General features: G+C 41.3%; 1 protein-coding gene across 1 annotated transcript in view; it reads right to left on the bottom strand.

The window, feature by feature from the left end:
- TRIM33 (tripartite motif containing 33) overlaps positions 1-19,605 on the bottom strand; it is a 42,478-nt gene that overhangs the window by 5,029 nt on the left and 17,844 nt on the right. Inside the window, exons 5-20 of the mRNA XM_027695374.1 lie at positions 17,390-17,522; positions 15,887-16,003; positions 14,899-15,013; positions 13,674-13,820; positions 12,631-12,748; positions 11,141-11,388; positions 10,746-10,910; positions 9,745-9,945; positions 7,936-8,068; positions 6,786-6,849; positions 6,331-6,490; positions 5,057-5,403; positions 3,783-3,906; positions 2,721-2,795; positions 1,749-1,901; positions 25-75 (exon numbers count right to left, since the gene is read on the bottom strand). Of these exons, the coding sequence (XP_027551175.1) occupies positions 25-75; positions 1,749-1,901; positions 2,721-2,795; positions 3,783-3,906; positions 5,057-5,403; positions 6,331-6,490; positions 6,786-6,849; positions 7,936-8,068; positions 9,745-9,945; positions 10,746-10,910; positions 11,141-11,388; positions 12,631-12,748; positions 13,674-13,820; positions 14,899-15,013; positions 15,887-16,003; positions 17,390-17,522 (2,351 nt within the window). The remainder of the gene's footprint in view (positions 1-24; positions 76-1,748; positions 1,902-2,720; positions 2,796-3,782; positions 3,907-5,056; positions 5,404-6,330; positions 6,491-6,785; positions 6,850-7,935; positions 8,069-9,744; positions 9,946-10,745; positions 10,911-11,140; positions 11,389-12,630; positions 12,749-13,673; positions 13,821-14,898; positions 15,014-15,886; positions 16,004-17,389; positions 17,523-19,605) is intronic.

The raw sequence follows: 19,605 nt of genomic DNA, 5'->3' as shown, positions 1-19,605 counted from the left end.
GTGTGCATGGTCTGAAACGCTTACCTTCAAATTAATCTCTTGTGTTTCTGCATAAACTTGAACAACTTTCATCATCTAAAAAGGATACCAGAGTCAAAAAAAATGAAATTATAACCCTTCCTAAAGTTTACCAGATTGCATAGGATTGGATGACTAAAGTCAGCCATAACAACACCACAGTTTGTTATGGGCTGAGCTCTTTAGTTCCCAAACTTAGAGGCAGCAGGTTTAAGACAGTCTTAGGTGGTAAATAAACCTTCAACAAAACACACAACTCTTGCACAAATAAATGGCTCTCAGTCATTTTCTGCTCATGACTGCTCTCTTGGTTCTCAATTTTAGTTGCCTGGACATTTTTGTGGAAAGTCTCACTCTGGAGAGAAGTGCTCCAGGAAACTGCTTTCCAGGGGTCTGACCCTGGAAATCTGACTTGGATTTCTGGTTTTTAAAACCATTTGGCTTAGAGGCACTAGATATGATGCCACTATGAGAGGTCATGTGGACTCAACTTTTGCCATAGGCCAGACAAGCTGAAACATCTTTTTTTTTGTTTAAAGAAAAATAAGAAAAAAACACCACATCCCTCAGTCCTTCTTCCTTTGTTTTACCCTGGTCCCTGAGAGCTGCAGCTTGTTTTACCCTACAGTAGCTGCTTCATTAATTCCCTTGATTGAGAAGTTCACATAATTGCAACTTCTTCCCCCAGTGCTCATGAACCTCCATCTAATGCAGAGACATAAAGGAGTTGGGGCTGACAAAGTCCCAAATGCTTGTGAGCATTTACAGCATCACATCATTAACCTTGATTTTTACTAGTGGGATTTTAATTGCAGCTCTGTGCAGTCCCTTCAATTTACTTCTGCACAGAGCCAGAAGTGCAGCCCAAACACTGCAAATTCAGGTTACACTTTACAGAGAAATATTGGCCTGTTTATGCATTTCTAAGGTCAGAAGAAAGCCACTCCCTGTGATGCCTTTTGTCAGAAATTAGGAACCCTCTGAGCTCCTACTCTGTCTCACCACAGGATCATCATTTTTTTTTAATATTCAGATTATTTTTCCATTACCCCAGTAGCAGTAACACTCAGGTGATTCATCTCCCCAAGTCAAATTTCACATGTAAGGTACAAATATTTCGTTATGAGATGGGATCATTGCAAAATTAGTAAAAGATATGACTCCATACCCAAGCTATCCACTGAAAACTGGTTTTTGTGAGAGCCCAACTACCCATGAGCTAAAGCAGTAAGGTCAATATTGGCAATAACAACCTTAAAGCTTTTCTGTATTCAGCCTCTGCGAGGTACTAGAACCAGAATATGCTTCAGAAAGGCACTTCTCAGTAGAGGAAGCTTCTCAATAGAATTTACCACATTTCATGCGTGTAAAACAATTATCTGTACAGCTTGAAACAGTTTTTAAGGACTTTGTTTGTCTTTATTACCACACTTTCTAAGCACTTCACACAGTAACGAGGTCACCCTGCCCCTCAGTCAGAGATCCACACCAGTGAAAGCACTTTAAGAGTTCCCTCTCTGAAAGCCTGAACTCCCAATTTAACTAAAAAGGAGAAGTATTTCTGCAGTTGCCTTTGTTTGGTTTGGTTTTTAAGTGTCTGCTTCGGCATCTGCACCAAAAGCAGAAGTTAAGAATGGAAGCAGAGCCTTGAACTGGAGAAGCTGCACAAGGATGTTGAAATAAATCTCAATCTAAAAAGAGCAGAGTGCTGAGATTGGAAGTTAACATACTTCATTAAACCGGTCACAGTTCTTGAAGATCAACCGCACGTCGGCCACGAAATCCTCGGGAGTCTGGTAGTGCTGGGAATGCTTCTTCTGCAGCTTCTTCTTCACTGTGGATAAATCCATTGGCTTCTTTATAATTTTATAGTAGTTTGGTATCTGTGAAGAACAAACAGTCATTTAGCACTAAAATCACTACAGAGCTCACGGAGGTAGCTGAGGTTTTTTAAGCTTTCAGGGAGTTGGTCTCATCACACACTTGATGAAGAAAAAGAATTTTCTTCCTTCAAACTGTTTAAAAAGTTCTTTACGAGGGGGAATGGCTTCCCACTGCCAAAGGGCAGGGTTAGATGGGATATTGGGAAGAAATTATTCCCTGTGAGGGTGGTGGGGCCCTGGCACAGGTTGCCCAGAGAAGCTGTGGCTGATCCACCCTTGGAAGTGTCCAAGGCCAGGTTGGACAGGGCTTGGAGCAACCTGGGATACTGGAAGGTGTCCCTGCCCATGGCAGGGGGTGGAATGAGATGGGCTTTAAGGTCCAACCCAAATTATTCCATTATTCTATGTCTATAACACCATAGAAAGGCTTTTCATTACAGTTACTTCTTTTACAGCTGAAAACAGAAGAGTCAAAGCAGTTTCTTTCCTCTTTTCATTCAAAAGTTAGTCCATAAAGAAAAAAAGAGCTCTCCCAAAGCACTTTGAATTTCATGGGGATCCTGAGACATCCTCTTCCAAGTCAATAACTGCTAATTGAAAGTATTTTTAAATATCTGTTTTAAGAGACTGGCAGTGAAGCATCTGCATGGGGAAGCTACAGAATCAGCTTCTTTCAGTATCACAAAATACTGGATGACTGCCAGAACTTTTAGATTGATCAAGGGAGACATGCTTCTAGTAAAGTCAGTTCCTTCAACTCCAGACTTTCAGAGATGTTATATCAGAAATAAACCACAAACTGTTTTCCAGGAGACTCACCGAGGCTGGGACTGGCTCTTGAAATTCAATGCTCAGCTCGTGGCAGTACAGGTAAAGCAGGAGACGTTCACATTTCTATAAAGAAATAAACCAGCTTCAGATTGATACTCCTAATTTATCCTTAGCATAGAAATTCACAGCTCCCTATTTTAAATAGGTTTGTACTTCAACAGCTTAGTACCAGAAAATTTAGATGCAACCCCCAAAAGCTTAATTAGGAAAGTTACAATTTTTGGGAGGGCAGAGTTGAGAGGTAGAACACATAATGTTCACAAACTTCCTCTTTGCTTTCTTCTTCCTAAACAAAACCCAAGGGCTAAAATTAAACATGGAGAGGGCCTGCTAATCTACTGCAAACTAAAAAAAAACAAAAACACCAAAAAAACCCCCAACAAACTACAGTTACTTTTACTGCTTTTGTTGAATCACAACCACATGTAACAGGAAAGGACTGAGCTACAGATGTCTCTTTTCCCCACGAGACAAAATTAAACAATCTCAAACCAAACCCAGAGGTTTCTATAAACTCCCCGTTGAAATATTTTTCTTTGCTTTGCTTGTAATTCCTTTGGAGGAATTTGATTTGAGAACACTTCACACACAGGCTGATGGATAAAGCTAAAATCAATTCTGACTGTCAAGGCCATTGCACCTTCCCCAAAAATCCACTTGGAGCAGCTCTCACAGCTTGGACTTAACACACCAAACTTCCAGAACTATTTTATGAAGGTTACATCGATGCTAAATGCCAAGAACTTCTAATTAAGAACACATTAAATGATGCATTTAAATACAGAATATGTGTTTACATAAAATTTTAGCTACTAAGTGATTACAGTCCCAGTGCAGTAGAACATTCCCACAGTCACCAACACCTGGAGATGTGGTCAAATCTCACAGCAAGAAAAATCTCATTATAATCATTTTGGGTTGTTTTGTAAAAGCCACATCTACATTTAATTTGCTGCAGTCACAGCAAAACCATCTCCAAACAGTGGGGGAGAGCTAATCTGAGAAAGCAGTTTTTCCTAGGAAGCAGATTCCTGCAGATTTGAGACCTACCCTTTGGTCCACAGGACTCAGGCCTTGTGCTGTTTTCCCCTTCTTGCTGTGCTGTGAATTGTCACAATCATACTCTACTTCAGGTTTGCTCAGATCTCTGCAGAATGTACATATCCACTCTCCACTAAAGAGAAAAACCACAATTATTGCAGATATCCAGGGGCAAATTCTCATCAGGGACTACAAAGAGTTTTCACTCTTACAGATTCACACTCCACTGCAGTAATGACTTGAATATCCAAAGCTAAGGAACAACCCTTAATGCTCACAATAACCCTGCCAGTGCAGGCCATTTTTCCTGCCCTCATATTCCTCTCCCAACGATGTTTTAATACTTTACACCACCACTCTCATCTTGCCTTAAAATAAAGTTTATGTAAGAGTATCACAGTCTGAGAGATCAGCTAAACAATGACCAGGTACAAACGATTCAGGCAGGCATTGGAAAAGTCTTACTACAAGTCTTACTAAAAGTTTTACTCCAAGAAATCCCCCAGAACCAGCTGGTGTGGAGTGAAACAGAGTTTTGGCACTATGGACAATCTCCCCCCAATGAATCACAGAATCAGCTGGGTTGGAAGGGACCTCTGAGATCATCAAGTCCAACCCTTCATCCAACCCCGCTGTGGTTCCCAGCCCATGGCACTGATGCCACATCAAGTCTGTCCTTAAAAACCTCCAGGGACGGAGAATCCACCACTTCCCTGGGCAGCCCATTCCAATGGCTGATCACCCTCTCTGGAAAGAATTTCTTCCTAATATCCAACCTAAACCTCCCCTGGCACAGCTGAAGACCCTGAGCCCTCTTGTCTTGCTGAGAGTTGCCTGGGAAAAGAGACCAACCCCCACCTGGCTCCCCCCTCCTGTCAGGGAGTTGGAGAGAGTGAGGAGGTCTCCCCTGAGCCTCCTCTTCTCCAGGCTGAACAGCCCCAGCTCCCTCAGCCTCTCCTCAGAAGACTTGTGCTCGAGTCCCTTCACCAGCCTTGTTGTTCTCCTCTGGACCTGCTCCAGGACCTCGATGTCCTTCCTGAACTGAGGGGCCCAGAACTGGACACAGCACTCCAGGGGTGGCCTCACCAGCACTGAGTCCAGGGGAAGAATCACTTCCCTGGACCTGTTGGCCACACTGTTCCTGAGCCAGGCCAGGATCCATTGGCCTTCTTGGCCCCCTGGGCACACTCTGGCTCCTGTTCAGCTTCCTGTCCATCCACACTCCCAGCTCCCTCTCTGCCCGGCCTCTGCCCACATCCTCCGGGCTGACGGCGATCCCGTACCTGGGGAAGCTGAGGAGCGTTGGTACGTGACAGGTGAGGTGGAACACCTTGGGGCACTTCTCACAGCACAGCAGGTCCCCCCCGTTCTGGCACACAGCACACCAGTCCTCGTTGGGGTCATCGTCCTTGTTGTTCCCCTCTCCCCCCACACGGGCCGAGCGGTGCATGAGGCTGCGCACGGGGGACTTCCCGTTCACCAGCCCGTGCCCCGACTGCTTGCAGCTCTCGCTCAGATCCCCTGGTTCCGTCTTCACGTGGTTTTCCAGGCTTCCCAACGCTTCTAATTCGCTTTCCAGGTGCAAGGTGGTGGATAGTGGGGGTGTCAAGCTGCTCTCAGGGCTGCTGAGCTGAAACGAGAAGCGGAGAGAGGCAATTTTAGAAGGGCACCTTCCTTCATGTGCTGGAATTCAAAAGCCATCCAGTGTTTACAGGTACTACACTCATATCCCAAAATAAGTGGGAGAGCATTATGAAGAGCTGAGGTGCACATAATATTGAAAGCTACTTTTTCACAAGTCCTTCCTTTCAAGAACACACTCCTTTCTCCTGACATACAACATGATAAACTTTCAGGCCAAACACACTGATCACAGAATCATAGAATCAGCTGGGTTGGAAGGGACCTCTGAGATCAAGTCCAACCCTTGATCCAACACCACTGTGGTTACCAGACCATGGCACTGATGCCAATCCAGTCTCATCTTAAAAATCTCCAGGGATGGAGAATCCATAACCTCCCTGGGCAGCCCATTCCAATGGCTGATTACCCTTTCTGTAAAGAATTTCTTCCTAAATGATCTTTCCTTTAATGATCATTCATTAAAAACTAACTTTCATTGACTTTAGGAAAAATCCTCCAATCCACCACCCTGCTCCAAGTACACAATCCCATTAAATCAAGCATAGATGGGAAACACTGAAAAATATTCTCTTGGATGAATATTTTATTCATGCTCTGGCATAAGAACTTCTGACTGATTGGGAGATTTCTGAATGTAATTACATATGGGTGAATATCCAAGAACTACTATTAGTAGATGACTTACAGCTTTTATTAACTAGGGATTAAAAGCAGCAAACACACCACACTGTGGGTATTTAACTTCAATAGCTAAAGATAAAATTTACATGACAGACTACCCTGTGCCTGGCAGGGAGAAAACACCTCTCAGAATGAGGGTTACAAGTAAAATTGCCTTTTTTTTCTTTATTTCCAAATTCTTAAACATGCTGCTAGGACAACCATGACATATTGTTGCATAAACTAACTTTACCATGCAAGCACTCCTCCTGCCATCCTCTGTTTTCTCCTGTTTCACTGTTCCTGAGAAGCTGCAGATCTCTTCCTCTGTGCCTGGCTCTTGCTTTACTTTCACTTGGTCAGCCTTGAAGTTAACACCAGTTTTCTCAGCAGTTCTGCCTGAGGAGCCACAGCTAGAAAGACACCAGCACATAAATAAGAGGAAAAATCATCAGGGCAAAGAAATTTAGGTAACTGTTTCCCAAATGAAAGGCAAAGCACGTCAGAACATTTACAAAAGCTCGAGTTTACAGCAGAGAATCACAGTGAAGGGAAAAAAAACAAAAAACATAAATCTTCATGTAAGCATTCTTCCATTTTTGAGTCATAATTATATCAAAGCCCTACTAATCCACTGCTAATTCTTTTTTTTGAATTCTTCATGTCTGAATTTTCAGCCTGGCAGTGTTAATGTGACACATCACTCACCTTCCTCTGCTCCCTGTGCTGGAGGTACTGGGTGGCCTCACTGGAGTGTGGGAGTTGGATAAACCTGCAAAGAAGCAGCACAGAATTTGACTTGATACAAATTTACATTCTGCAGTACAATGACTAGTGTTGAGTAACACCAGAAATGCTGCTAAAATATCCTAATCTAATAAGTCACCTAAGTCAGCTGTTCTTTGTCATTTGATCAGATCAAATTAAATAAAAAAAAGACAACACACGGTTGGTAAGAGACCCAATAATTATTTCAGTTAATCCAAACAGTGCTAAAGCCTTCAGTCCACCATGCCCTTGAATTTTATGCACTGATAAAGTCAAAAAAGCAAACTCTGAATGGTTTGCATGCAGGTTTTGAGAAACACTGTAAGTCCCACTGCTGCACCCATTCATCCACAGCATCTTGGAGAGAAGACCAAGAGAAACACATAGGAAGTCCCAGAATTGTTTGGGAACTTAAAAGCCCATCCAGTCCCACCCCCTGCCATGGGCAGGGACACCTTCCACTAGCCCAGGTTGCTCCAAGCCTGTCCAACCTGGCCTTGGACACTTCCAGGGATGGGGCAGCCACAGATTCTCTGGGCAACCTGTGCCAGGGCCTCCCCGCCCCCACAAGGAAAAACTTCTTCCTAGTGATTGAAATCATCTTCTTTCTAATAGGAATGGACATATTCAATATTTAAATAACTCAGTCTCAGGTACTGGTGACTTAGTTTGTTCATGTCCATAATGAAATCTCTACCATTAATTGGTTATACTCAATGACCCTGCTCAAATGATTGTTGGGTGTATTTCTGTGACTGAGCTATTCTATAAACTTACTTCCCAAACCTCAGAATGGTCCAGCCAGTCATCATTCGGGGACAATAACTGAACTATGTCCTCTGATGCACAAAAAAAAGGATTGTGGTAACACAGGACAAAAATATTATCTCTACATATATCTGGAATACTTCACTCATGGGCTGGCAGTTTGTTGCTATAAAAACTTTTCTGAAGGAGGGTAAAATTTAAATTTGCAGAAGAATCTATTTCTGAGCAAAATAAATTTTAAATAAAACATCACTTTCCTTTTGGTAGAAAACGGTGAGCAATTGTTTTCAACTTAAATACTACAAATACCCATCACATTTACCTGATGACCCTGGAGACAGAGCTGAAGGTCCTGGGGAGGGATTCATGGTGCTGGTGGGCTGTGGGGGGAGGTGGCTGCCTGTAATGTATCTGCTTAGCAGGTTATCTAAACTATTTGAACCAGCATCTTCAAGCTAAGAAGAAAAAAAAAACAAAACTCTGAATCAGAGAGGTCTAATTCAAGTTGCACATCTTTAAACAGTGATCAGCATCTTTATGGGAATTGTTCACTCTCCCTTCAAGGATTTGGGACACCAGCAAACACTTTCATCAGCTTTATACAGAGATCAGGCTTTCAAATAAGAAATTTAAAGTAAGATTTTTTCAAAGGCTCCTAAATCAGAGTTCTTCCAGTATGGTCCCAGGCTGCACTTATTCCAGGTCATTCCAAACTTTCTGGTTCCCAGATGCTCAGTGTTACTCACACACATGGTGTTAGTCATGAACTACCAGATCACTGATGTTGCAAGAGTTATTCCACAATTAAGGGAAACCATGAACTTGTTTGTCCTTAATGTGATGGGAAATCTCCCTCCCATTCACTTTTCACACAGATTTCAGTATCTGTTAAACCCAAAGAAACAGGAACCCTACTGCTGTAACTGCTTAAAGCCATTAACTGCAAGACAGCATAACTGCAAATAACATGTTTGAAACACACTGTATTCAAGTTTTAATGACTGCAAGCAGCTTGAAGGACTAACAGCTCCCTATCCACTAAATCCAACTAAAATCCACAACAACTATTGCACGAACAGGTATAAAAAAAGAGCATCTTAACAGAATTCTGCACTTTCAGTGCACCTGAAAGCTGCATGTGAATGTTCTGGACTATCCCACTGACAACTATTCCTAACTTGGTGTCTCCTGAACTTCAGACATGGACAGATGAATTAGGCACAGCCACTCACACTCCTGGTTTGTTCTAAAAGCCTCAGCATTAGATAGAATCACATCTCAGTGTGAGCATTTTTTCCTACTATTCTCACACTCTATAGATTAAACATTAGAGTTGCTGTTGGTATTACACCAGAACATCTGCTTGGCTGGAATTTAGGTTTTGTTTCCTGTACAATGACCAGATCTCCTGAGCTTTATATGGGCATTTCAATGTACACATCTCAAGATGAAGACTCTTCTCTCTGGCCTCCCAAACACTCCTGCAGAACACATGTTACTTTTACTTTCTTTGCCTCCATATGTACATTAAATTATTCTTTTGACCTCTCCAAATGGGCTCCACTTCAAAATCTACCTCAGCTCATGCCCCCTCTCTGTGGGGCAGTGGGACACATTCCCTCTGTGCTTCCTGCCTCTCCAGGCAATTTTAACCCTGAATAAATCACCATTCAGGGCACTCAAAATATGTAACTATTCAACTATTCTAGTGATATCTTCCATAACTATTCAACTATTCTAGTGGTATCTTAACTATTCAACTGTTCTACTGATACCTTCCACAACTATTTAACTATTGTACTGGTATTTTCCACAACTATTCAACTATTCTATTGATATCCTTCCCACAGGATGGCCTTGTGAAAGAAAGGAAATTAACACTTGGGATTATTTAAAGTCTCAATTTTACTATCTGACACACATTAAATACTGATTAATCTACAGGTTAACAGGTGGAGCAGCTCAACCCTACAAGGAGAAAACAGCCCAAGCGAAGGGTTGAAGATTTTAATTTAAATTTTAAATGACAATCGTATCATTCCACAGACACATACTGGTATCCAAATGAAAAAAAATACATGGAAAGGGAAGCAGATCATTCCAGGCTAAGTGTCTGATGAGCACCACTGACCTGGATGGGTGGGATATCTGGCAGGGAAGGCAGGTTCTCCGGGTTTGTGACGGAGGGGATGAGCTCGATGGCTGAGACGGACGGACTCGTGGGCCCCCTGTTTGCACTGGCCATGGTTGCTGTGGTGGGGCTGGTGGGGTTTATTGTGGTGTTGTGCACAGAAACCACTGGAAAAGGCCCAGCATGCCCAGGGTTCGAGTGCTGCAGGGAGAGAGCAGAGAGCAGGGCTGTGTTACAGACAGGGCAGGCACTGCAGGGACACTGCAGCACATGCACTGTGTGACAGACCTCAACCAAAACCACACCAACTCCCACCTATCAACGGCACCTGACAGCACTGAATGCAAAGCAACTGCTGCTTCTCTTCACTTGGAAAGAAAAAAACACTTTATGTGCCTAGATATTTAAATATATAGCACATCTTCCACCAAAACATTTTCTTTTCTTTTTTTTTTAAGGCAATTACTTCCTCCAAAGACAGCTTTAGAGTTCATATATCTCTATAAATTTTAAGAAAAAAGTGACTGTTTCAAGTAATATAAACTCACTTTTGATTTTTTAGTCACATTAACATTCATTATCAATAATTTTTATTCTTAATGGCATACAGAGCTCTGCATCATGCTTCAGGTTTGAATTTAAAACCACTTTAGAATTTAGTCTAATAAAAACCCCTCGACTACACCACTTTGAACTTGGCTATTCCTCAGCACTCTCTAGGGAAACCCAAAAGCTGAAATGCCACTGAAAAGTGCAAAAGGAAACGTTCTGCTTCCCAGAACTAAAAATGCAATACAAATATTACATTTCATTTTTAAGGTTTCAGCACCAAATGTCACCTCACAGTACAGAAATGTCACCGTACAATGGCAGAGCATATAAATGTGTGCAGCTGTTGAGTTACAGGGGTGACAGAGAAACACATTTACAGCTGGAGGTACCATCTACTGGAATGAAAGGCTGGCACAATGGCACAAATGAAGCGTGTACACAGGATATACTTGTCTTTGAAGGTGAGGTTGCATCATGGAGTATTGAGGTCCATTGTGGCGTGGGATTCCTGGAATACGAGCAGCATTCTGAGCCATTCTCATCTGATGTGCTTGGAAAGCCCCACAGTTCATGTTACCCCTCTGCATGGTCTGCATGCTGATCAACCTGGGAGGCTGCAAGGGTTTGTGTTTTTTAAAATTTTTGCTTTCAACAGGGAGAAAAGAAGCCAATCTCTTCCCGCAGTAGTAGGATTACAGGTAACACAACATCAAGCAAAGCCAAGAGCCATCACATTAAAGGATGTCAAATTTCAAAAGATTTTAGTTTACAAACTGCTTTCTAAGTTTATATTTGACAGGGCAATTTTAAGTCTGAGTGAAATAACGACATAAAAGACACTTACCTGCTGCTGGAGGACTTGTTGGCTGCTCTGCCTGGGCACGGATGCAGATGATGGCTGTGCCATCCTCATCTGCTGCAGCTGCTGGTGTTTTTGGGCATAAACTTGCTGCTGCATGTGCTGGAGTCGAAGCTGTGCAAGATTGATCTGTCCTGGAGCTTTGTTGATGTGGTTTGTTGCTGGAGGGGTTTGCCCAACCACTACATTAGGAGTGTAACTAGGGGCTGGTTTATTTTCAATGACAAGGTTACCTAAACAAAACCAACCAAAAAAAAAGAAATAAAAGGAAACACTTAAATCTCCATCATCATCCAAAGGTTGATAAATGCAGAACATGCAGATGTTTCTACTGCAGTTTCCTCAGTGGCAGTAAAAAAGCAATTCAAGCTTGAAATTTCCTTTTTAGTCTCTATAACAATATGTGACAGAAACAAAACGAGAATTCAGATCACAAGAAGAAATTGCAAAATTAAAAACGTGATTTGTGAGGAAAGAGTGAAAGAACTGGAACTGCATAGTCTTAAACACCAAGACAGATAGAGATGACTGCTCTGTGTTCACCACAAAAAGATGAGAAAAAAATTTTTTGAGCATAAAGTTTCTATATCTAAGGAAGCAAAGCCTGGGAAGAGATATTTGGGTGACAGTGAAGAGTGTCCCACAACTGCGTGACTGAAAACAGGTTACATAAACACGACATAAAACTGCTACAAGCAAGCCCTGCCTTCCTAAAATGTGGTGGACCACGTTACCTCTCTAAAGGGAAAAGGCAAAAATGTTATTTTTGACTGTTAACATGTACTCGTTGGGATCTGCATGCCCCATTTTATAGAGAATTTCCTGTTTCCTTCCCTGCCTGCCCTGGGGAATGAACCTCCTTGTCTGAAGACAGGAACACCACAACCTGGATAGTGGACTCAGAGCAAGCAGCAAGTACACACAAAAGCTGGTATTTTTATCTGATTTTCTACTGCAGTTTTACCCAACAGAGAAGTTCACAAGCAGGTGCTCACAGGTCTCACCTCCCTCTTCTCTCATTCAAAACCTGTGCTTTACAAAGTCTAAGTGATTGTACTTCCATATACTGGAACTGGCACAGGTTGCCCAGAGAAGCTGTGGCTGCCCCATCCCTGGAAGTGTCCAAGGCCAGGTTGAACAGGGTTTGGAGCAACCTGGGCTAGTGGAAGGTGTCCCTGCCCATGGCAGGGGGTGGGATGAGATGAGCTTTAAGGTCCCTTCCAACCCAAACCATTCCAGGATTAGGGCCATTCCTAGAACCATTCCCACTGGTTCCCAAAACCCTTTGAGAAAGTTTTGCTACCAGAAAGAACAGAGCAGATAAAGAGGATAATCAGGACTGGATGGGTTATGTCAAGAGTTTTGGTCTCCTGCATTAACAGATGTATTGCACTCCAACTCACCCATGTTGGATAAACACCCACAACTCAAGTAAGGTTTTCAAGTAACACAGAACAAACACACAGTTTTCTCACCTAAATTGACAACATTCTTGGCCCAGAAGGTGGGGTCACAATGGAAGCGAATTGCTCCGTTGGCAGCTGGGACGGGATCACAACGGGCCTTCAAAATGTGCCGTAACTGGAATGTGATCTGATGGAAAGCAAAAACACACCATTGGTGACAAAGAAATAAAGACAGAGAAATAACAAGTGTGCTTTTGCCCAGAGAGTTTAGGCTGTGAAACACCAAGGACTGCCAACAGCAAGTTTGGTTCACAGCCTGGAAAGTTCTCAATTCACCAGGAAAATCATCTACTGTACAACTCATTTTTTACTCCAAGGATTAAAGAGCAGCACTGTTACACCATAATAGTAATGCAATGACTCAAGTGAAACACTGAGGTGTCTTTACAGAGCTTGACCCCATTCCTTCTACAGTAATACCCCTAAATCCTTAATTCACAAATGAAAAGTGGTGTTCAAGTTGGGAAATCTATCCCATTGTTACAGAAGGGGGGTTTTAGTTTATTAAATGACACACGAACGACTCATTGCCTCTTCCTTGGATATGATCTAGTGAAGCTGCAACAATACTTAGAAATTTTTTTGACTAATCATTCTCTGAACTGTACAGTCCAGTCTGTACAGTCACACAAGGAGTGGCTGAGGTCACTTGGTCTGTTCATCTGGAGAAGAGGAGCCTGAGGTCAGAGCTCATCAGGGTGAGGTCAGAGCTCATCAGGGTCTGCAGCTTCCTCGTGAGGGACAGTTCCAATCTCTGCTCTCTGTGACCAGTGACAGGACTCCAGGGAATGGCTGGAGCTGTGTCAGGGGAGGTTTAGGTTGGATATTAGGAAAAGGTTCTTCCCCCAGAGGGTGGTTGGGCACTGAACAGGCTCCCCAGGGCGGTGGTCACGGCCCCAAGGCTGCCAGAGCTCAAGGAGCATTTGGACAACGCTCTGAGGGATAGGGTGAGATTTTGGGGTGTCCTGTGCAGGGCCAGGGGTGGACTGGATGACCCTGTGATCCCTTCCAGCTCAGGAGATCCCAGGAGGACAGTCAGGGGGTGCCCTCACCAGCCGTTTGCTGTAGAGCAGAGCGGTGCTGCTGCCGCTCGCGATCGCCCAGTTCGTGAAGTTCATCACGTGTTTCACCTGCCGTGACAGCCCAGTGATGTCATTCTGCTGTTGGATTAACTTCATCTGCCTCTCCTTTGTTACATTCTACAAAGAAACAAAAACTTCATTACAACAGGGGGGTTTCAGGTTCAGGAGGAATATGCTGACAGCTACCCCAGTTCTTGGAGCAAAAGGAAAATGTCCCAGGCAACACAGCTTGTACTAATGCTCACTCTCACAGTGCTAGAATCATCAATAATTCTCTAATATTCCCTTCCACCATTCTTCCCAGAGGTATCAAAGTGCAGGGATGACTGTGGGCTCAGACAAGAGCCTCTGCTTTATCCCAGAAAATTATCAACAAATAAAACAGGACCAGTTTCTCCCTCTATTTCTTCCAAGGCACAGCAGCACAACAAAGAACTGGGGGAGCAATTTTCTAGCTTGTAACAAACGCTAAGTAATCAAGAAAAGCCAAAATTCATGTAATTTTAAATTATTTCTTTTACTCATGATCAAATTACTTTTTTTCTTCCAGGAATATTCCATTTCCTTGCCACATAATTGTTCTTTAACCAGAAAAAATCTATTGTAATTCACTTGATCTTTAATTTTTCATCATGGCAGACTGGCCATATGCAATTAACTATCTTCTTATGATGGATTTCCTCTCAGATAAAGGAAGTAATAATAAGTTACATTTTCATGGATTTTAATAAAAGTCAGAATATAAATATTATTCAGAATGTGCCATCTGGAAAGGATCCCTGAAGTCTTTGTCTCCTTTATTCCAATCTCTGTAACTTTAAATAAAAGCTTTACACCTTCATGTAAAAATACATAAGACTGCTGTGTCTATTCTTACATGAACCTTAAAAAACCTATTTGAGGAAAAGATTACATTACACCCACCTTAGAGTTACACTATAATACAGAAATATGTCAAAGAGAACATGAAAAGGAGATTTTCAGACACTCCTTTACAATGAGCCTGATTTTGAATATAAGGCATAAACATAAAAGGAGCCACAGGCTCTTATGAAAGGATAAATAAGAGATTTAATTCCAACACACTACTCAGAGGCAATATTAGCATTACAACACCTGCAGTCACACCAAACAAATTGTTTTCAAGTTTAAGAGGGGACTGGAAACGGAACATTCCTTGTTCTCTTAACTGTACCTCGAGGTGCTGTAAGAGAGATTTTCCCTTTTTATTGATTTCATTGATGAGGGTGAATATTGCCACTTTGATTTCCTGTTCCACTCGTTTGTTCGTTTCATTTACTTCTTTTATCCTAAAAAAAAAAAAAAGAGAGAGAGAGATAAATGTATGGTCAGACAGTGCAAAGACTTCCATGGAAATCAGCACATAAAAATTTCAACTTTCATTTCTTCCATCTTCACACATGTGCCTCTGTCATATGTTCTCCTTCTCTTACACTTTTTTTTTAATGTACATGGTACCACAAGGAGTTCAAAATTTGCATCAGAACTTCTCCTGATACCTGTGGTCCTTCTACCCTCGTACTTTCCACCTCCAGAGGATGTGTCATTTTGCAAATGACCTGAAAGTTGCAGAAGGCTCATAAAACCACCGAGAATCACAGTGGAATTCCCTGAGCTGCAGCACAACCACGTCACCAAAGTGGGTGAAAAGCCAGCAGAGGTCACATGCTCTGTCTCTATATTCAGTATTTAACATGACGTTGAATTTAACCCTTAAGTTAAGCTGCCTAAAAAACCCCAAACAAAACCCCACAACCAACCACAATTTCCTATTCAAAGTCAAACCAAGTTTTGGTACACAGTTATCTGAGGCATTCATCTGAAACATAAAAATATTGCAATATTTCAACCCTTCTGTCACCTGGAGCTGAATAAAGCAGAAACCATAAGATGGGTTTCCTTGCCTTTTTTATTCTCCCCCCTCCCCAAAGTGTAATAAATGTGTCACATCTCTGGTTCTACTCAAAGTTGCCACAGAAGACACAATCTTTGATATTTGTTTCTTTTAACAACTTGCAGAGGAAAATAAAAATTATGAAAATTAAGTCCAATACAACTAAAGATACAGAATCAACTCAAATGTGTTATTTCAATCCCATCACTCATCTTGCTGTGATTCAGTAAAAAGGCAAAGCAACAGTTAATCCTTTTGAGGAACTTACCTATTCTGAACTTGGGCAGCTGCAAAATTTACATAATTCTTCTTCTCAAGAAGTTTGGCCAAAAGATTCTCAATTGCACCCTTCTGGTTCTGAAAAGCTTCTTCCAGAAACTGGTACCTTTTGAACATGCAAGAGAAGACACCAATTACCAAGGCTGAAACCAAGGGTTCCCAATTCAGGTGTAAAACTGTAACATTTTCAAAAAATATGACAAAACACACAGAAAAATCAGACTCTGCATATGCTGATCAGCGTGAAAAATGTTTAAGTGCTGATAAAATCCTTTTCTAGTGTCCATAAAACTGAATCTCTGTGGGAAACAACAATTCCAACCACCCAGGGATGCACTGCATCATTTCCCAGGATAGCAAGCTATGGAACAGCAGCTCAAGGAGATACAGGAACCTCAGGGTTTGTTGAGGAAAATGCACTGATCACTTAAACACACACTAAAGGATCACATAAACAGGTAAGAAGAACAAGATCCATCTGTTAAACCATTAGCAACATGCACAAAACAGATGCAAAGAAATCAACTAGAACAAGTTAGTGAACATATCCCAGAAAATCACACTTTGTGACAAGGGTGTCTTCCAGGATATTTAGGATCAAGCCTGTGAAAGAATAAAGCAGGATTATCTGAGGTTGTTAATATTTTAGTAATACTAATTTCAAAAGTAAAAGTTCTCCACAGGCTGCTGTAGCAGTCTGAGAATAATCAACTACTCTGGGAAAAACAACACTAAATTCAGTGTTGCACCTTTACAGAGAAAAGTCACTTGTAGCCTGACTAGAAAAAGCAGTGGTGCAGTGGCTGATAAATACATATTTATCTCCAGATTCTCTATTATAACACTGACAAATACTTGTCCAGACAGTCAAACAACTACAGGACAGAGCTCCTAAAGAGCAGGAAGTTTTACTGTATCTTAAGAGGTTCCAACTTTTTCGGGCAGTAAAGAGCCAGACTCAGCATTTCTTTTCATCTGGAATGAGGCAACAACTTTCAACCAACTAAAAGTAAACCATTTTTCCCCTCTGTAACAGAAGAATATATTCATCTATGAGGGGAAGACTTAGACTTTCCTTTACAAAATTCCCCTACACTGCAAGACTATTGCACAATAAAATATGCCCTTTCAGAAAATGACCTCACCCATGACTCACTGTATCACTGCTGCTGCTTTACAGCACCAGGTGCTCAGGGCTGCAGGAATTTCCATTGAAGTCCTGAACAGAGTGACAGCACTGGGAAAGTTCACACCTTAACCACACCAAATCTCCTCAACCCCTGTTGTTTTGAGTCTGATCTTAAGAGACTTGACAAAGCTCGACCAGCTGATCACTTCAAATCACACTCCACACATTTTCCACTGCAAGTGATCATTTCAGCCCAACAAAGAGCAAATGCAACAGTATTTATGACACAACTGGTTTCCATCAATGCCATTCCATCCTCTGGGACAGCACACCACAGGAATTAAGACATGGGAATATCTGTACCTGTGTTCTTTGTGCTCCAGTAACTGACAGTCTCTGCACGTCAGCCTGTCACAGGTTTCACAGAAAAGCTTTAACTGCTCTTGCTTGTGCACAGGGCAGAAAACAGGACGTTGACCAGATGCTCCCACGGCCTCTGTTTTTAAAAATAAACCATTTGTGTATTTTAAAATAAAATCTGGACAATCTGAAGGGCAAAACAACTAAATTCCAAGCTAAGTAACAACCACGAACTTACAAAGACAACTCCAGACCTGTTCTCACCATAAAATTACTGTGAATACATTAGGACTTTTGAGGTCTTTTCCAACCCTAATGATTTCATGATTTACAGTGCCAGTAGTTTATAGCTGCTTCCACTTTATTCAAAGAGAAGAAGGAATTCCTCTCCCAAACACCCCAAAGACACTGACACCTGTAAGAATGTAAAACTGCACACAAACACCAGGTGTACATGTGGTTAAAGATTTAATTCCATGTGATTTCAGCTCTGGCACACTCAAGGATGGATCAAACTCTCAAATCTTTATGCTGTCAAACACCCATAGGTTTTCTAAGTTATCCTTTGAAAACCTTTACACACCCCATCAAGTCAAACACAACCAAGAGGTAACTGCAAAGCAAACACTGTCTGTCAGGAGTTACTTAAACCCCACCTAAAACTGCTTAAATTTTCCACTTCAGCAAATAACAATGTCCAAAAATAGTTTTCTGAGTTTACTAAAAAGTGCTGCATGGTTTTCTAAGGATATTTTGAGCTTAGCAAAGAGGAAAGCAGCCCTGGGAAGATACAGCAGGTAGGGTTTAAAACATGGATGTCTTCCTCAGTCTCCAGTGTTTCTGAAGCTTGTTATATCATGCAAATTATTGTGAAGAAAGAGAGCTGATGAATCTACAACTGACACTCATTAAGAAAAATTTAAAGTCTCCAGGGCACATCTTTGAGTCTAAGAAGAATAAAAAATAACGACCAGCCCTTCCCCACAACCATGATAGATAAAATTTCTGATGGAAAGTTTATTTTATTGGAAGTCATTTTTCAGCACCTTCCCAGTCAGGTTATCAAAAGGAAAGCTGAGTTATAATATCACCTTAACAGTCATAATTTAGCACTCCTTGGAAAAACATCAGTAATTCTTTGCCTGGCCCTGTAATTTGATTTAATTTAAGGGTTTCTCATCTAGAGATTTAATAAATTTAAGCCTAAATGGGTAATATTTCCTTTAAAAAAAATATTCATTATGACATACAGAGAAACCTCTCCAAAAGTGAAGTTTATTTGCTAGAGCAAGGGAAATAAGATCCTTGTCTTAAAGAACTAAGTTCAACAGCAAAGTTTTTAACTATTAATATGATTTTGACAAGTGCTGGCAGAAAGAAAAGCAGTGTTTGCTCCTTTAAAAGGATACAAAAAATAATCATGAAGATCTTAATTTATTTTAAATGGAGAGAGAGCAAAGTCAAAAGATCTCTCTTCTTCAATATGATCATTTTTTCATATACATCCAGATTGTGGAGAATCTACAGGTCTTTGAATCAGAACTTTTAACCCATTTACAAGTCAAATTTTCTAAGCTAAAATCCAGATACCCTGGACCTGTTTTGAGAGCATTTTCTACATTCCCTCAACAGGCTACAAATTATATATAATCAAACAATAATTTAAGAATTAACTTCTAATAAAGCTGGATATTTAAACAAATCCTAAACACACTTCACACATTAAATTTTGCTAACTGAGAGATTAAACCTAAAATAAACTCAAATTCCACATTTACTCAGCAATATCAATACAACAGTATCATACTGAATATGACTCTAAGCTTATCTGTATTTACTTGTCTACTGGGAGAACTATAATTGCTCCTTAGAACAAAATACAGCAAAACATGTAATTTAATTTCTGTGCCAATGGATAGGATTATCAATATGTCAGTGCTCTCCAGATTCCAACCCCTTCATTTAGTTACTTGTTCTACTAAACAGGATTATTAAGAATGGATCTAAATCCTTTCCAAAGGCTGCACTCCCTTGGCTTCTACACTTAAAAGCATTTTTTCCATTGGACATGAAACTGTACAAAGTATGAACGAATAACTCAGTTTAAAATTTAGGTTTTAGAGCTACTGATTTTGCACTGGTAAAGTTCTCCCAAATCCTTGGGGAAAGCCACACAGAGCTGGTTGTTACCTAAATCCTCCTCCCTCTCTCTTATCATG

Source organism: Neopelma chrysocephalum, unplaced genomic scaffold (genome assembly GCF_003984885.1).
Source record: "Neopelma chrysocephalum unplaced genomic scaffold, ASM398488v2 Primary Assembly neopelma1_100, whole genome shotgun sequence".
NCBI lineage: Eukaryota > Metazoa > Chordata > Aves > Passeriformes > Pipridae > Neopelma > Neopelma chrysocephalum.
The sequence above is the reverse complement of the archived record's forward strand: the minus strand, read 5'-3'. Positions and strand labels throughout refer to the sequence as shown.